Source organism: Danio rerio, chromosome 6 (genome assembly GCF_052040795.2).
Source record: "Danio rerio strain M-AB ecotype USA chromosome 6, GRCz13ab, whole genome shotgun sequence".
NCBI classification, from domain to species: Eukaryota; Metazoa; Chordata; class Actinopteri; order Cypriniformes; family Danionidae; genus Danio; species Danio rerio.
In genome coordinates, this window is record NC_141026.1 from 56,527,393 (window position 1) to 56,546,161 (window position 18,769).

At 35.7% G+C, this 18,769-nt stretch overlaps 3 protein-coding genes across 7 annotated transcripts in view; 2 read left to right on the plus strand and 1 right to left on the minus strand.

Annotated features, from left to right (window-relative positions):
- slc12a5a (solute carrier family 12 member 5a) overlaps positions 1 to 18,769 on the minus strand; it is a 2,560,186-nt gene that overhangs the window by 484,999 nt on the left and 2,056,418 nt on the right. The gene's annotated exons all lie outside the window — the stretch shown is intronic.
- anks1ab (ankyrin repeat and sterile alpha motif domain containing 1Ab) overlaps positions 1 to 18,769 on the plus strand; it is a 413,081-nt gene that overhangs the window by 179,878 nt on the left and 214,434 nt on the right. The window lies entirely within an intron of this gene.
- The window catches only part of tulp1b (TUB like protein 1b), a 54,318-nt gene that overhangs the window by 17,149 nt on the left and 18,400 nt on the right, over positions 1 to 18,769 (plus strand). For 2 of the 4 annotated variants that reach the window (XM_087255998.1, NM_001442534.1), the window contains 2 exon segments: positions 10,199 to 10,281; positions 18,603 to 18,726. In XM_087255998.1, the coding sequence (XP_087112124.1) occupies positions 10,267 to 10,281; positions 18,603 to 18,726 (139 nt within the window). In that variant the 5' untranslated portion in view covers positions 10,199 to 10,266. 4 annotated transcript variants of the gene reach the window in all.

The window sequence follows — 18,769 nt, forward strand, 5'->3', positions numbered from 1 at the left end:
ACAAAAGCGCAAATCAGGTAGCGAATCTCTGCAGCCCCACCTCCGTTTTCCCCAATCCACACTGAGATGGAGCAGCAGCATTAGTTAGAATGAAAACAGCCTCTCCAGCCTTTCCAAAACGCTTCGTTTTCGGCACTCGAAAACTCCGGCGTAGTGTGGATGGATGGCATAACCATAGCAAAAGTTATGCGTTTTAAAACTAAAGCGCATTAGTGTAAACAGGGCCACAGTATGTCAGGATTAACCCATTGTCATTCATTCATTCATTCATTTTCCTTTAGCTTAGCCCAGGGGTGTCCAAACTTGGTCCTGGAGGGCCGGTGTGCTGCTGATTTTAGCTCCAACTTGCTTTAACAATCCTGCCAGAAAGTTTCTAGTGTATCTAGCAAGAGCTTGCTTAGATGATTCATGTGTGTTTGATTAGGGTTGGAGCTAAACTCTCCAAGACACCGGCCCACCAGGACCGAGTGTGGACACCCCGGCTTAGTCTCTATTTCAGAGGTGGCCACAGTGAAATGAACCACCAACTATTCCGGTATATGTTTTACACAGCGAATGCCTCCCAGCTGCAACCCAGTACTGGGAAACGTCCATAGACACTCATTCACCAACATACACTACAGTCCATTTAGTTTATTCAATTCACCTATAGTGCATGTGTTTGTACTGTGGGGGAAACTAGAGCACCCGGAGGAAACCTACGCCAACATGGGGAGAACATGCAAACTCCACACAGAAATGCCAACTGGCCCAGCTGGTACTCGAACCAGTAACCTTCTTGCTGTGAGGCAACAGTGACCCCTTAAACCAATGTTGATATTTTTATTTTATTTTTTTAGGGCTCCATTCCACTTTTAACAACACTGTGCTACCTGTGACCCCATCTGACAGTGCTCTAGATGGCAAATTAGCTTTGATAGAGCGATAGTCCTGACTTTTCCTGTGAGATCTTGCCAAATGGCCCCAACTGCCTTAATGACACATAATGGCTGAGCTGAAGGACGGGCGCTGGGGGAGCGTTGTAGGTGCGTTACTGGAGTGCTGGTGGGTCTAATCGTCTGCTCGGCGCCAGCAGCTGAAGGACGCTGACTCTCCCACTAGAGCCATTACCCAAAGTCCCACAGCACTGATGTCATCCAGTGTAAGGGAACGCTGAAGTTCGGCTCACTTCCCCTCATCTGTATACAGTGACATTAAATAGATCAGTTCAGCCAAAAATGAACATTTCCTCAATTACTCTCACTCAACTTGTTCCAAACTTTAAATTCTTTTTCCTGTTGAACACACAGCTTTGAAGAACGATGGAAAAAAAAACAGCAATTGACATTCATAGCAAGAAAAATACTATGCTGTTTCCATCCAAAGATGCAAAAAAAAGGTGCATGTGACCGAATTTATTCAGTAAAAGTGTTTCCATCATAGTTTTATGCTCATTTTTTCTTATCGGATGAAGTTTATCCAACTCAATTGTGCACATACATTTTTAAGTGAAGTTTAATTTTAAACTAATTTCGAGAGGAGCATGTGCTCATGATTGACCCAGCTGGTCCACATAAGCTAATTATGATCCTCCAATCAAAGGATCTCAAATCACTATATATATCCTCATTTCCTTTCTACAACTATCTTCGTCTGGAAGAAACCCCCCTCCTCCCCTTCTTCCTCCTTTATCCAGAATGGGCGGCACGGTGGCCCAGTGACTAGCACTGTTGCCTCACAGCAAGAATACCAATGGTTTTGGGTCCTCGCTGAGCCATCTGGTATTTCTGTGTGGAGTTTGCATGTTCTCCCCGTGTCCGTGTGGGTTTTCCCCGGGTTCCCCGGTTTCCTCCCACCATCCAAATGTGCTCTATATTATAGATAAAACAAGCCTAAACCTTTTTTATAATGTCTTACTCTCAGGAAGTTTGCCTTGGCCTCAGCAGTGGGGGAGTTTGAGATAGACCTGAGCTCAATCTCCACTCGCCCTGCAAAAGGGGGGAGCCCTGGGCTTGAGGATCCCTTGAACTCAGGGCTCTCTCCTGGGACAGCATGCCAAACAAGCTATGTATAAATCATGAGCTAAGTGTGAACTCTTGAATGTGCATTTTCAAAGTTTATGTGCATCTTGGCATTTCCGTTAAGCATTTTTTTCAATATAGGCTCATTCTGAAAATGTAGCTAAATGTATGGCTGTAAAGTATAATCAAAAAGAAGATTTATTTAACTCAATTTAAATTATATTATCAAAGTTGTCGCAACCATCCGGAGCATCTGCAGAGCAGAGCAATGCCAAACATTTTAACCTCATAGGAGCCCTGTAAAAGAGGGAGCAGGGTTTGCTCAGCCAAGTAGCACTATAAAAACTTAATTTCCTTCCTATACTTTTGTTCTGACGGAGGCCAATGCATCATGGGAAAAGCCTTATAGTGTGAAAGGAGGCCAGCAGGACACTTTCATGTTCATCTGGCAGTGTATTCTTGACTTGCTGCATTTGTTTTACAGTGGGACAGTATCCTGTTGCCTTTGTTTGGTTTGACACATGCACACAAACATACAAACACACACACACACACACGCATGCCCCTCAGGAGCGAGTGCACTCCTCTGACCCACATCTCCACGGGTCGTCCTCATTGTTTGTTTGGTGAAGACAGGACAGTGAGTGTGTGCCGTTATAAACCCAGAATGAGCTCCTGTCCTTAAAAGACTTCTATTATGCTTCTTTGTTTTAAAAGATACGGAACTCTCAAATGTTGTTTGTTGCTAGATCAGATACGTTTGCGGCCGAAAGTTAACATGCGTTAACAGTTAACAAGAATTATTTCTGTTATTTAATTAATTTCCCATTTATTGTATTTTTTAAGGCGATGCAGTGGTGCAGTAGGTAGTGCTGTCGCCTCACAGCAAGAAGGTCGCTGATTCGATCCTCGGCTCAGTTGGCGTTTCTGTGTGGAGTTTGCATGTTCTCCCTGCGTTCGCGTGGGTTTCCTCCGCGTGCCTTGGTTTCCCCCACAGTCCAAAGACATGCGGTACAGGTGAATTGGGTAGGCTAAATTGTCCGTAGTGTATGAATGTGTGTGTGGATGTTTCCCAGAGATGGGTTGCGGCTGGAAGGGCATCCGCTGTGTAAAAACTTGCTGGATAAGTTGGCGGTTCATTCCACTGTGGCGACCCGGAATTAATAAAGGGACTAAGCCGACAAGAAAATGAATGAATGAATGTATTTTTTAACGCCTACCCCCACCCCAACCCTAAACCTAACCGTCACAGTAAGGTAAAAACAGTAGTTTTACTGAGTATTATTTATGTTATCTATTAAATTACCCAGGCGACGCAGTGGCGCAGTGGGTAGCATGTTCGCCTCACAGCAAGTCAAACCTTGGCTCAGTTGGCATTTCTGTGTGGAGTTTGCATGTTCTCCCTGCGTTCGCGTGGGTTTCCTCCGGGTACTCCGGTTTCCCCCACACTCCAAAGACATGCGGTACAGGTGAATTGGGTAGGCTAAATTGTCCGTAGTGTATGAGTGTGTGTGTGAATGTGTGGATGTTTCCCAGAGATGGGTTGCGGCTGGAAGGGCATCCGCTGCGTAAAAACTTGCTGGATAAGTTGGCGGTTCATTCCGCTGTGGCGACCCCGGATTAATAAAGGGACTAAGCCGACAAGAAAATGAATGAATTAAATTACCCAATAAATTATATTTTTTAACGCCTACCCCAACCCTAAACCCAACCGTCACAGTACTGTAAAAATATTAATCATTGTTATACAGTGGCAAAAAAATTCTACTATATTAATGTGCATATCTCACTTCCGGCTGGCCGCATATCCGATCTAGACTTCACCTCAAATGTTCCAGGAGTCTGCATGATTAAAGTCTCTTAAAATTTAAATACATTTTTAGATGTTAAAATCAGCATGTTAGTCTTAAACAGTGTTGGGGAGGTTACTTTGGAAATGTAATAGATTACAGGTTAAAAGTGACCCTATTTAAAATGTAATAAGTAGTGTACCTTTTCAATTACTTCATAAAAGTAACTGATAACATCTGATTACTTTTATGTTTCTAATATCATTCATTCATTAATTTTCTTGTCGGCTTAGTCCCTTGAACAGCCAAGTTATCCAGCACATTTTTACGCAGCGGATGCCCTTCCAGCCGCAACCCATCACTGGGAAACAGTCATACACACTCATTCACACACATACACTACGGACAATTTAGCCTACCCAATTCACCTATAGCGCATGTCTTTGGACTTGTGTGGGAAACCGGAACACCCGGAGGATAAAAAAGCAGCTTCAGGCTGGTCATAGACTGGTAATCTGGTAAAAAATAAACTGCGCTGTCTCTTTAAAAACTTGAGCTCCACCTCTCTGGGACGTCATGTGCTCTGAGCAGAATGAAGGAAACAGCGCCATCTTTCCAGACTTTACAATGCTTTACAAAAGATGGCAAGTAACATTTACCTTGATTTAAACCACATTTTTAATTAACATAAACGTTTATTTAAACATGCATATCTAATACAACGTAATTGAAACAAATTTCGAAGTAATTATATTAAATTTAAATGATATTTTCTTTCAAAATGCACTGTGGTAGTAAGGTTACATATAAAGGTTTCTATTTTACAGTAGACTAATTTATTTAATGCATATATTTTTGAACATTTATATTGATAATTATAAAATAGGTATTTAAATAAGAAAAAAATACCTAAATTTAAATGGCACCAATTTCGATTTATTTAATTGACTCTACATTTATGTCAAGAAAGTGATATTTATCTGAATAAATACAATTTATAAGAGCAGATTTTTTTCTGTATTTAAATAATAATATAAATAACACACACATATATATGTAATTGTAAATGTTGGCATATTAGACAGTTTAAATAAGTGTTATTTCGTGCCGAGTCCAATTTTAGAGTGTTTGAAATGAACTTCCACTCCACACCTGTGTTTTTTTTACTTGCCTCTAGATGGTGCAATCTGACAATAACATTATAATTATAAGTGGTGGAAGTGAACTCATGACTATGATGCTTAGGGGATATAAAGCTATTATTTCAAAAACTTAAAACATTGTAACGTAAATAGTATTAAAAGTTGATCAATCAAATATGAGAAAATTAAGGCCCTTAAAAGGTAGCCTATTAAAAAGTATTAATTGTGTTTTTACTAGGTCCTAAATTTTGTCCAAGCGTTGTCCAAAGTGTTTCACTCAATAAAAAAAAATGCATTAATATATTTATTTTCCTCCTAATATTAAAAACGGCATGCTCGATCCACACATTTGGTTAGGGCTGGGGTGCGTCCAGACAAGCTCCTCCATCCGGGTGATGTGAAGGTGAAGGTGAAAACCATTGAGCAAAACAGATGGCAAAATGGGAAAATTAAGTTTGCATACCCCTGGATGGAAAAAGATGAGTTTGAAGAGTGGCTTAAGCCTGTCGCTGAAAACAACCACCTCATTTTTTATTTCCTCTGAGCTTATCTGAGTTCTGTTGCACAGTTTTGCTCCATTGATTTATTTAACTACAACTGTTTATTAACAACTGTTTACCAAGTTAAAGGTTTGATATTAATTAGAACTTGCCGTGGGGATAAAGTCTTAAAATAATTTTAGAAGGTCTTTAAGAAGTCTTAAAAAGGTATTGACATTACCTTTAGGATTCCTGCACTCTCAGAAATAACGTGAGTTGTCACTGGGGTGGTACCTTTTCAAAAAGTACAAATTTGTACCTAAAAGGTCCATATTAATACCTTAAGGGTACATATTGGTACCTAAAAAGTACAAAAGTTTTCCTCTTAAAATTTGTAGGCACTAATATATACTTTTAAGGTACCAATATGGACCCTTCAAGTACAAATATGTACCTTTTGAAAAGGTACCACCCTGTCCACCTTTATTTGTGAGAGTGTGCATTTACCCTGATTCTATATTGTTAACCTGATCAAATTTATCCGGTGAATTTTGTTAGTCAATTTTAAAGTGTCTGTTCCTAAAATAAATAAATAAATGCATGTTAAATAGGTAAATGCCATCCTGTGAATAAATACTATAGTAATTATATACTCTCTCAGAAATAAAGGTACATGGGCTGTCACTGGGGTGGTACCTTTACAAAAGGTACACATTTGTAGCTAAAAGGTCCATAGTAATACCTCAAGGGTACATATTGGTATATAAAAAGTACAAAAGTGTTCCTCTTAATTTTTAGTTACTAATATATACTTTTGCAGTACCAATATGAACCCTTTAAGTACACTTTAGGTACCACCTCAGTGTCAGCTCATGTACCTTTATTTCTGAGTGTACTATAGATAATTACTATACATATATTTTAGATGTAGTGTTTTTGAACCATATTATAGTAAAGTGTATTATACTGTATATATTGCAGTATTTGTGACGCAGTAGCTGTCGCCTCACAGCAAGAAGGTTGCTGGTTCGAGCCTCAGCTGGGTCAGTTGCCGTTTCTGTGTGGAGTTTGCATGTTCTCCGTGCGTTCACATGGGTTTCCACCACAAGTCCAAAGACACGGTACAGGTGAATTGGGTAAGCTAAATTGTGCGTAGTGTATGCGTGTGAATGAGTGTGTGGTAATTGTTTCATTTACTTATAAAAATTATAGAATTGCCACAACACATTAATTCAAGTACTTTACTATAGTATATACTATAGTATTGTATTCAAAAACACTATAGTATTTAATATACTTTGCTATTTATTTTATTATTTTTTCATATGGGATATTTTTAATGATATAGTGAAAATTTAATTAAAATTTTAATTTAATCATATTTATATAATGTGACATACTCTGTGTGGGCGACATGGTGGCTCAGTGGTTAGCCTTACAGAAAGAAAGTCGCTGGTTCGAGTCCCGGCTGGGTCGGTTGGCATTTTTGTGTGGAGCAATCTACATATGCGTTACTTTTAATGCATTCCCCTCAACACTGAATATAGGCTACTCATACTTTTGCTCGAGCTTTCAGTCTTTTCTCAAAGACTGATCAGTCGTCAGCAGTCATGACCCGTTTTTGCTTAGGCCAAGTAGAGCTAAACCAATAACAGAGGAAAGAAAGCTCTACACTTTACCCGGCGTTAAGCTCCACATCCTGAGGGTTATTGGTTCAGCTCCAGGCAGCCCTGTAACACACTCGTGACTCTCACTGAGACCTGAAGCAAGTGCTACTGTCAAAGATCACTGTACAGTCTTCATGTCTATTGAGAGATCTTACTAATGTGGTGGATTGATATACAAAACACAAAACATCATGACAACACACACACACACATATATATATATATATATATATATATATATATATATATATATATATATATGTATGTGTGTGTGTGTGTGTATGTATATGTATATATATATATATATATGTGTGTGTGTGTGTGTGTACAGTCAGAATCATTAGCCCCCCTTTGATTTATTTTTAAATATTTCCCAAATGATGTTTAACAGAGCAAGGAAATTTTCACAGTATGTCTGATAATATTTTTTCTTCTGGAGAAAGTCTTATTTGTTTCATTTTGGCTAGAATAAAAGCAGTTTTTAATTTTTAAGTGGAATTTTAAGGTCAAAATTATTAGACCCTTTAAGCTATATACAAACCATCGCTATACAATGACTTGCCTAATTACCCTAACCTGCATAGTTAACCTAATTAGCCTAGTTAGGCCTATAAATGTCACTTTAAGCTGTATAGAAGTATCTTGAAAAATATCAAGTCAAATATTATTTACTGTCATCATGACAAAGATAAAATAAATCAGTTATTAGAAATTAGTTATTAAAACTATTATGTTTAGAAATGTGTTGAAGAAAATCTCTGTTAAACAGAAACTGGGGAAAAAAATAAACAGGGGGGCTAATATTTCTGACTTCAGCTGTGCTTATTTATATATGGTTTAAAAAATAAACAAAATACACAGACTTGCATTGAATTATTTGTGTTCCCTTTATTTTTTGAGCAGTATGTATTACAGACTTATTTTTTTAAGCTATGCAAATTTAAACCTGATGTTTTAAGTCTATTTAATTGATGTTAGTTGAAGCGACTTAAAGTTAATTTGATTGAACTTAAATATTTAAGGCAGCAACATTTTTTTACGGTGTGATAATACTGTGACGCTGAATCATTCATGCATTTTCAAGCTGTTTTGCATAGAATTTCAAGGAATGTCATCAAGTGTTTGTGATGAACAGGTGTACAGTAGTAAAGCAACTGTAAATGTTTGTTGAACGTGTCAGTAGGGCGAGTGTTCAAAACGTGAGTCATTCAACTAAATTTAAACCTGACAGGTGAGCTATAAATTCAGGGTTAAATCATTATTGTGGATCATGTGCAATCGTGAGAAATCCCAGTGTTTATTAGAGTGACGTGCATTATTAATAAGATTAACATGTTTATCAGCATGGTGTTCAGCTGTAGGTCTACATCACTATATATACACTGATCTGGATGATTAGGATTTTGGATGATCTTGATGGCCAGATGATGAAGAATAAAACTATGAAATATAGTATATATTAATAAAAATAAAAAAATATATAATAAATATTTATTATATAATAAAAAACAAAATCAAACTGAAAGTATAAAAGTTGTATTTTTATTTATTTTCTCGGTAGTTATAATTAATATTATAATGATACAAATAATAAAATTTATACAATTATCAGTAATTTCAATAAATTAGCTTATTTAGTTTCTTTCTGCAACATTTCCAGTAATTGCCATCTCTCTATGAATACAAAAGTTTCACAGTGTATCGTGCGAAAATAAGTAAAGTTTGAATATACTAACACAATCTAATTGTTTATTTTCAAATGACACTCATATTATATTATTCAATAATTAAGGGTTGTTTATTTGCTGAAATTCGTATTAAAATCTGTTTTATTTATATTGTGCAGAGTATATTTATAATGTTTTTATGCAAAATATATATTTTGAAGAGGGGGGAAACGATAAATCGTTGTATGAGTGCTGTAATGTTTATATAATTTCCATTTAAAATGCGTGAAGGTCACAGGAAGAACGCAGCATCTCATTTCTCAAAGGACGCATTCTACTCTCGCGGTCTCCTGAGTTCGTTCTTCCGAAGACACCTTGCAAGACCGTTCTCCACAAGAACACAAGTCCGTTCTTGGAATTGAAAAACAGCCACTATGTGTTGGGTTTTTATTGATGAAAGAGGATGGGTTAGTCAGTCATTCAGTCGACAGCTGCCTCTGGTGGATTTTCTCATTGTTTTTCTGTATGTCCTGATATTGTGATCATGTTTGGATTTTGAATGATTGATTGAAACACCCACGTTGGGCAATTCTGTCAATCTGACCCAGCTCTCTTACAAACTGACTCAGCTCTCTTACAAACTGACCCGGCTATCTGTTCCTAGTTACAAACTGACCCGGCTCTCTGTTCCTATCTCTGTCTGTCAATGGATCACCAGCTTTCTAACAGATAGACAACAGCTAGTTAGAATGGGCAAAATCACATCAGACAGCCGCATTATTAGCACTGGTGCCCCCCTAGGGATGTGTTCTCTCTCCACTGCTCTTCTCCCTGTTCACCAACAACTGCACCACAAAAACCACTCCATCAAGCTCCTTAAGTTTTCAGATGACACTACTGTTATCGGCCTCATCGGGAACAGTGACGAGTCTGCATACAGACAGGTGGTGGAGCGGCTGGCTTTATGGTGCAGATACAACAACCTGGAGCCAAATCCTCATGAATTGTGCTCATTTTAAATAAATAATTATAGCTCGTTTTAAATAAGTTGCTTGAACAAAAATCCAAAAGCCAAAACCTTTTTTTTTTCTTGTTGTTGACGAATGCCTTGCACTGTAGAAACAAATGCTCGGTTCCACACAATTCCTTCACACTGTCCCAACACAAATTAAGTTAACCTAACAATTTTTTAACAATTTAAGTCCCAAAAGTAATTTAATTGAATAAATTTAACTTAATAATTATGTTGTATCAACAAATTTTAAATAAGTATTTTGAACAAGCAACAAACGTAATAGTTAGAGTGTGTTTTCTCCCATTATTAATGAGAAGCTGTGGTTAATGAGCAGATGATCTGTTGGCAGTGTCGGATCTGGACTGAACAGATGGCTGTCAGTGTAGGTCAAATCCGCTTAGCACTTTCTGCTGATGGAGGTTCATTGAGTAAAGCTGCACACTTTCACAACAGCACCCGAGCGGCAACACCTTCACATTTACTGGATACAGCCTCAAGATACAGACATGTCCGCTGAAAAGGTGAGCTTGGCTTTATTGATGAATTCCACATCTCTTATTGTTATTTATGACTAGCATACCATTTCATCTAATCTTAGCCAACCAAAAGTAATTGATTGAGATTGTTTGGCATGTTAATTTATGGTTAGGGTTAGCTAAGCTAGAATAGATTTCAGTGAATCTCATTGGCATTACTAATTAACAAACACAATTACAGTCATTGTAATCCTGATTGATGATGTCACGTGTATATTAGTGAGTTATGATGAGGTCATTTCTAGCTTCACAGGAAGGTTAGTGAATAATTGCTGAGATTGTAATACAGACACATTGTAAAACAATTCAATTCAATTCAGCTTTATTTGTATAGCACTTTTACAATGTATATTGTGTCAAAGCAGCTTCACATAAATGGTCATAGTAACTGGATCAGGGTAGTTCAGTTTTCAGTGTTTAAGTTCAGTTCAGTTTAGCTCAGTTCAGTGTGGTTTAAAGTCATTACTGAGAGTCCAAGCACTGAAGAGCAAATCCATCGATGTGTAGCTCTACAGATCCTAAACCATGCAAAACACACACACATATTAATATATTACTTGTGATGATATTTAACATATTTGTACATAGTTTTAGTTTTTGGAATGAAACAACTAGTAAGAAATGTTAGCTATTTCAAATTGATATGCTGATATATGTATAAACAGGAATAATTAATAACTGCAGTTACAAGCTTGAAAGATAATCGGTCAGACTTTACTTCAACTTTCATTAATTGTTGATAATGTATTTACTAATATGATCCAATAATGAACAATCCATTAATGGTTGTTAAACATTTACTAATGTGTTATAAAAATACTAATTCATGCTTGTTAACATTAGTTATTGCACTGTGAGTTAACATGAACTGACAATGAATTTTATTTCCATTCACTAACATTAACAAAGTTTAATAAACACTGTAATTAATGTATTGTTGGTTCACGTTAGTAAATAAATTAACTAATACAACCTTATACCATATAATTTCCAGAACTGTTTATTTTGTAGATATTAAGATGACCTACAAACACACACGGTTTATTTCGACATGTGTGTTTTCCTCCACACCTCATGACAGGGATTGACTGAGGCGACGGTATTAATAGCCTTATTCTGGCTGCGTCTTAAGTGGATCACACACACACACACACACTCTCTCACAGGTTTGTTTTTCTATTTTAGTGGGGACATTACATAGACTTCTATTGTTTTTCTCCTAGGTTAAAGATACTGTCTATGGCCTAACACTTACAGAAACAAGTGCTAATCATTAGATGCTAATAAATAGATGTTTTGGATGCATTTTTAATTATGATGCACAGTGAAATGTCAAAACTAGTGGGTTGTGTTTATATCTCACTATATAAATGATGACAAATGAGCATTCATAATTATAACTGAACCATTACAACGATGATGTTAATTAACTAATATTTGTGTGAAACTGTCTTGAAAGATTAATGAAGTGATCTGAGGAAATAGAACAGGTTGTGTAATGTGATTATGCAGCGGATGATTGATACAGGTTCAGCAGATCTAGGTTTGGAGGTTTCTTATGCTTCAAAAACAGATTGCAAAATGATACTTGTTCTAAATATATTGTTAACACTTTACAATACGGTAAAGCTTTTACTAGCATTTTACTAAATAAGCATTTACTACCATGAACAAACAAGTAACAATAATATAATTTATTGCACTGTTTGTTTGTGTTAGTTAATGAAAATACAGTCATTCATTGTTAGTTCATGTTAACTCACGGTGTATTATCAAGCATAAATAAGCATTAAAGTATGATTAATAAATGCTGTACAAGTATTAGTTATACTTAATTAGTGTTAGTGAATACATTAACTAATATTTTACATACTAGTGCAAACACTTTATACAAATTTTATTGTGTGTGTGTGTGTGTGTATGTGTCTATATATATATACAGTATATATATAACAAATATAAAGATCATTGTGTATTGGTTGTTTTATAGAACTTTATTGATAACACTTTACAATAAGGTTCATTAGTTAATGCATTTACTAACATGAACTAATCCTGAACAACACATGTACAGCATTTATTAATCATAATTGAACATTTACTAATGTATTATTAACATCCAAGTCCATGCTTGTTAACATTAGTTAATGCATCGTGAGTTAACATGAACTAACAATGAACTACTGTATTTTCATTAACTAACGTTAACTAACATGAACAAATACTGTAGTAAATGTATTGTTCATTGTTTGTTCATGTTAGTGAATGCATTAATTAACATTAACTAATGAACCTTTTTGTAAAGTGACCAATTTATTTATATATAGTAATAAAGATAAGTGGATCAAAATTTAATTAATACAGATTAAAAAAAAGGTTTTGCACATAATTTATAAATACATTCAAAATGAATGCTTTATCATGGTTTCCGCTACATTCATCCTTCCATGGAGGAGTGCCACACCAAAATTCATTCCCGCCACGGCTACATTACGGCTTCTCATTCAAAACATTCAGTTGCTGCAGTTTTTTTAAATAGTGGGCTACAATCACACCAAAATGTATTAAAATGTAAGTGAATTATAACAGCGCAAACTTTTCCGTAATCGTAGTAGTGCTGTGCTTTATTTGTTTAAACCTTTACGGCTACATGCTGGCTGACTGACTGACTGACAGGGCTGTACGATGCATAAGGCCAGCAAACACGATGTAGCTTTCAGTTAAGATGAACACAGTTTCCATAATTATACTTTATTTATAGATAAAGGTCTGTGGTTCTGCATACAAAGACTTTATCTTGCTGGAGTTTATAGCCGTTTCACTTTACTTTAGGGTGCAGAAATGGCGTTCTGTAAGTCTATTGGAGGCATTCATAAATATTGCTAGCAAATCTAATAAATGTTGGAGACATATTTGTTACATAAACGCACTAAATCGCACTTCAGTGGTGTTTATTTGAGAGCGCACAAGAAAATCTGCACTTCAGAGGCGTATTTGAGGATATTTGAGGATTTGCAATCTCGACTTGCAATACTGCACTTAGGACATTTGTCATTGAAACAACGCCGTAGGTAGTTGGAAGTTCCATGTAAGAGGCCTGCCGCCACAGCTAGAAAAACTCCTAGAGGAAACACTGCTGCATATATAGTAGATTACATATTTGTTTGATTATAAATTATCCATATTACACGTACATACACTGTAAAATTACTCAAGGGGGTGTTAAATACCACCCAAGAAAATCAGTTAAAGTTTAATTAAGTTTATGAGTTAGCATCTAAAATGCAACATAATGGGTACATTTTACCTACACTATCTATTTTTTAACAGTAAAAAAATGCAACACTTAAAAAATGAGTAAAGTATACTCTTAAATATTTGCTTTGGTTAATTGAGCATGCGTCAACATCCAGGAGGGAATCGCGGGGTCGCCATTTTCCATGTCATTGCCAACGTGGTGGGACGGCAATTGAATTACAGGTAAGTTTTATTTGACGTGTTGATATATTGAATGCAAATCTTAAGTTGTGCAATGTTAAAATCAACCAGAAGATTATAATTTGCGCGCTTCTCTTTGTTGTCGACACCACAGTGACAGATTCACATTTTAGAATTTGTGGTCAGTCAAATTAGCATTTAAATTTTAATTGCCCAGTACTTGCACCTGCTAATGTGAATAAACATCTATATCACTTAATTATAGTAGTTTTCATCATTGTCAATGTCTGAAATTTATAAACAGCGAAGCTACTCCACTCCAGTGTTTGAACTTGAGGTAATGGTCGTTCTCAAATGATTCATTCATGTTGAATGAATCTTTAATGGCACTCGAGAACAACATGATATACGCTTCACTTGTGTGAATGCTTCAGCTGTTTGAACTTATTTTGGATTCGCGAAGAACGACGTGAAGCAAAAGTGTACTAAATGTAAAATCGACATCCCGTGGCCAGATCCAGAGGAAACACTACCAATCTATACCAGCATCTTCAAAATCGAAAATTGCATTGCAATCACAATATTTATCAGAAAAACCGCAATTAGGTTTTTTTCTCAAAATCGTGTAGCCCTAGTTTCAAGGTATTCAAATGATTACACATAGTTTAATTTTACTTATTGAACATTGTGCTTAAAGAATTACTCCACATTTATAAAAAGGTCACGAGTCATAATTTACTCACTCCCATGTAATGTGGGAATCTGCGAACACATCTGTGCTAAGGCAATGGTTAACAGAAAGTGCTCTAATGTATGGGTTACATTTCACAAAGGTTCATGCGGACGGATATGGAGGACCAGAAATTACCTAAGTATAAATAAATAAATGAATGAGTGCAGAAATAAATAAATGTAAAAATACATAAATTAATAAATAAATGCATGTAGAAATACATAAATAAATAAATGTATAAATAGATAAATGTATATATAAATAAATTAATTCAATGATGAAATAAATAAATGTAGAAACACATAAATTAATAATTTTGTATTAAAGTGTCATTTTTAATTTAGCTATTTTGGTACCATTTGTGTTATGCTACGTTTATTTCTACATTTATTTGTATTTCTATATTTATTTATTTTTACATTTATTTCTGCATTTCTACATTTATTTATTTCTGTGTCCATATGTTAATGAGGTAGGCGGTCCTAACCTCTCTCAACGCAGGATTAGTTAAACGTGATCACTATTTTTACGGCTGTAGTACTGTGGATAATACAATCATTGCTAATGATTTAACAGCGAATGCACCAAGCGACGGCCTTTTGCTTCGTTTAAAACGTGCTCTCGATGATTTAGTTTAGTTCAGTGCTGAAAAATGCTTTTTTTTTTCTTTTTAACAGGAGAATGAACTTGAAGGCCACACAAATCACATAATGAAATTGGTAGTGATTAAAAACCCCACAGCTGAGGTGGACCCAGTGGATGTGTGTGTCGTCATAGAGGGCAGCAGAGTGCTGAACGGTTGTGGGAACATAACCACAGCATGCACATTATTGATGGGACTTATCTATGCACTCAACCTTCAATATGCCAAAAACCTCAAGTACACTTTTGAAGTGTTCCAGAAACTGTTTTTGGAACTTGATGGAATGAAGCTGCTAAAAAAGATCCAAAGCCTCAGGTGTAAGCTACTGGAATGAGCTGGCTTCATCCAGTAAAGACACTGTTCTATATGTAAATAGTATTGTGTTCCAATTACAATTTTGTAAAATGTTTTATGACGTTGTGTTGGGGGAAATTTAATGCACTTGTACCTAATTAGTGTTTTTTCAAATGTTTTTCAAAATGTTTAAGAAGTTGCATGCAATGCAAGTTATATGAAGTTGTATTTTCCTAAAAATTGAATCTAAGAGCATTTTTTTGTTTTGGTTTAAAATAAAAGTTGGTGAAATGTTGGCATGGCATTCTGTTGAGGTAAAGGAGATTTTTTTCATTTAGTTTTTTTTTGTATTTTTTTTATTCTCATTTCAGTGACTCCTTTCATTTGTGTTGCAAGTGTTGCACACGTATCTAAACAATGAAGTTTTAATTTTGGAATGTGTTCAGATGGGTGGAAAACATAATATGGAATGTTTAATGCTTTATGTAATGTATTTCTTTTGAAATTCATGCTAAGGTGTTTTGTACGTACTTTTTGGTAAAAACTTACCTTTTTTGTTCTTGCATTTTTTTTGTACTTTCATTTTTTATTACATTTTAAAAATGTTTTTAAAAAATGTTTTGTCAATAAAAAAGCAATTGATGCTATCTCCTGCTTCTGACAATTTTTAAGTAAATTCAACCTTTAATGAAAAAATTATTTTTGATTATTCTTATTGGGTAATAATTAATAATGGTAAATTAGTAGATGGACTGTTGCTTACTAACATAGAGTTCATGTTACTCAATTATTATAAGTAATAATTTATGTAATCTAATGTAAAATATTAGGTAGACCGTACCTAATTTTTTGCAGTTTGTCAGAGCTGTTAAATTGAGGTATTCTTTATATAAATATATAGTTTATAATCTACCCAAACAAAGTAAGTGCAAATTCTTACCTCAGTTTTATTGAGTAGATTCTATAGGTTGTTTTTTACAGTGTACATTTAGAGAGTGTATATGAACACTCTCTTATTCATTCACTTATGGTCACATGACTAAATTTGAGGAGCCTGGTGGAGAATCTTCATTGATTGCACTTCCACCAGTAAGAGTGTGAAAGATTAACTAGCGGAAATAGCACCGTTTTGCTAAAAATATTGCGATGCACACAACATTAGGGGTGATATACAAGATAATGCACTAATATAAACAGCAAAACTGGTGGCAGAGTGGTTTGATGAACATGAAAGTGAAGTTGAACATCTCCCTTGGCCTAAACAGTCACCAGATCTTAATACTATTGTGCCACTTTGGGGTGTTTTGAAGGATTGAGTCAGGAAACGTTTTCCTCCATCAGAATTACGTAGCGGCCTGGCCGCTATTCTGCAGGAAGAATGACTCAAAATCCCTCTAGCCACAGTGCAGGACTTTTATCTGTCATTCCCAAGATCAATTGATGTTGTATAAACTGCAAAAGAAGGCCCTGCCTACACCATACTAATAAATTATTGTGTTCTAAAACCAGGCGTTTCAGTTACAATGTCCAATCATTTATATATATAAGCAATATCGCATGAGTGGCTGATGTGGCTGTATATCGGCAACATAGTTGTGCGTTGTCCCACCAGTGATGATATACAGTCACATCGCAGTGCTATGAGTGTGATATTGTGTTTATACAACAGTTCGACGGCATAATCTAGTGTGCAAAAAAGAAAATCAAACACGGAGAGTTTTTTATAAGGAACTACTTTCTTGCAGAAGCCATTGCTAATTCACCAACGTCACTTAAGAGCTAGTCTATGAATGATTCTCTAGCGTAATATCGAAAGTGATGACAAAACAGGTGATTTTGCTGACATTTTAGGCTGAACGGCAGAAAATGCTACAGAGATTTCCCAGTATTTCTTCAATTAGGAGATCACAATATTGCTATAGTATAAATACGGCACCACAACATACAAAAGAGAGAGAGATTGACTTAGAAAGTCGTTTACCTGTTTAATAATGATTTGATCAGCTGTAGTTTGAAATGACGCTGTTTTTAACTTAGGGCTTATCATGCGGTCTTTGTCGCAATCTTGTGTATGAACATTGTCAACCGTCCTTGCTCAGCATGTCAGGCTTACGGCCGCCGGCGTGCTGGTTCTCAGATGTTATAAATATTTAAAAATAGGCACTATTCTTATCGACAAGCTGCGTTGTTGCAATCTAAACAACTACATTCTCAACTAAAAAAGCCTAAAGTACATTATGTTGTTGGGCAGAGTAATACGCAAAGGTGAAGGGGGAAGAGGCATACGAGTGCTGGTACTGGCAGAATATCGCTCCGCTATCAACCAATCAGATTCTAGAACCAAACAGAACTGTTGTATAAATATTTATATATATGTATATTTTATATATATATATATATATATATATATATATATATATATATATATATATATATATATATATATATATATACAACAGTTCTTGACTCTGATTGGCTGATAGCTGTGATAGATTTAAGTAATATCAGCACCCGTACAGGCTCTTTACCCTTTGTGTATTACTCCGCCCACATACAACCAGCAAAAAGCAGACACTACAGATCTAAAGTTTTAAAGATGCTTGCTCAACTGTTTAACTGTCAGCTTATGATTTGAATCCAGCGTGGAAGAAAGTAGTTCCTCATACAAAAGGGTTTTTGAAACTCTCCATGTTTGATTTTGTTTTTATATACACAATTATGCCGTCAAACTGTTGTATGAACGCAATATCACACTCGTAGCAGTGCGATATGGCTGTATATCGGCACTGGTTAGGGCACTAATGCACGCCTCCCACCAGTGCCGATATACAGCCATATCACACTGCTACTCGTGTGATATATATATATATATATATATGTTACCTAATGTTTTTTAATGCTGTTTGCATAACTGACAGCAATTAAAATAATTACATAAATTACATTTCAGCAGTACTGCATAACATACTTAATATCAGATGAATATGGTATGGATGTTTGAAGCAAAATAAATGCAAAATAAGCTTTTGAATTGCTTAATAACACTGACAGTGATGTTCTTTTCTAATCATTGCTTTCCCTTTTATCCACACTGGTGAGTTATCTAACTTTTTAAATCTGCTTATTTTTGTCATAGCTTTTTTTTAATGTTTATTACAATAATGAAACTTTCTGACTCCACACATCAGATTACTGCAGAAGCCCAAAAAGAAGAAGCCTGAGTCGATTCCAGCGGAGACCAATGGAAGTGAAGCCAAACCCAAGAAGACAAAGATGAAGAAGAGCGGCGACCAGTCGACAGAGAGCAGTCCTGCCACTCAGAGTAATGCAGAGCTCATCTTATTTTCAGTCTTATTACAGCAGTG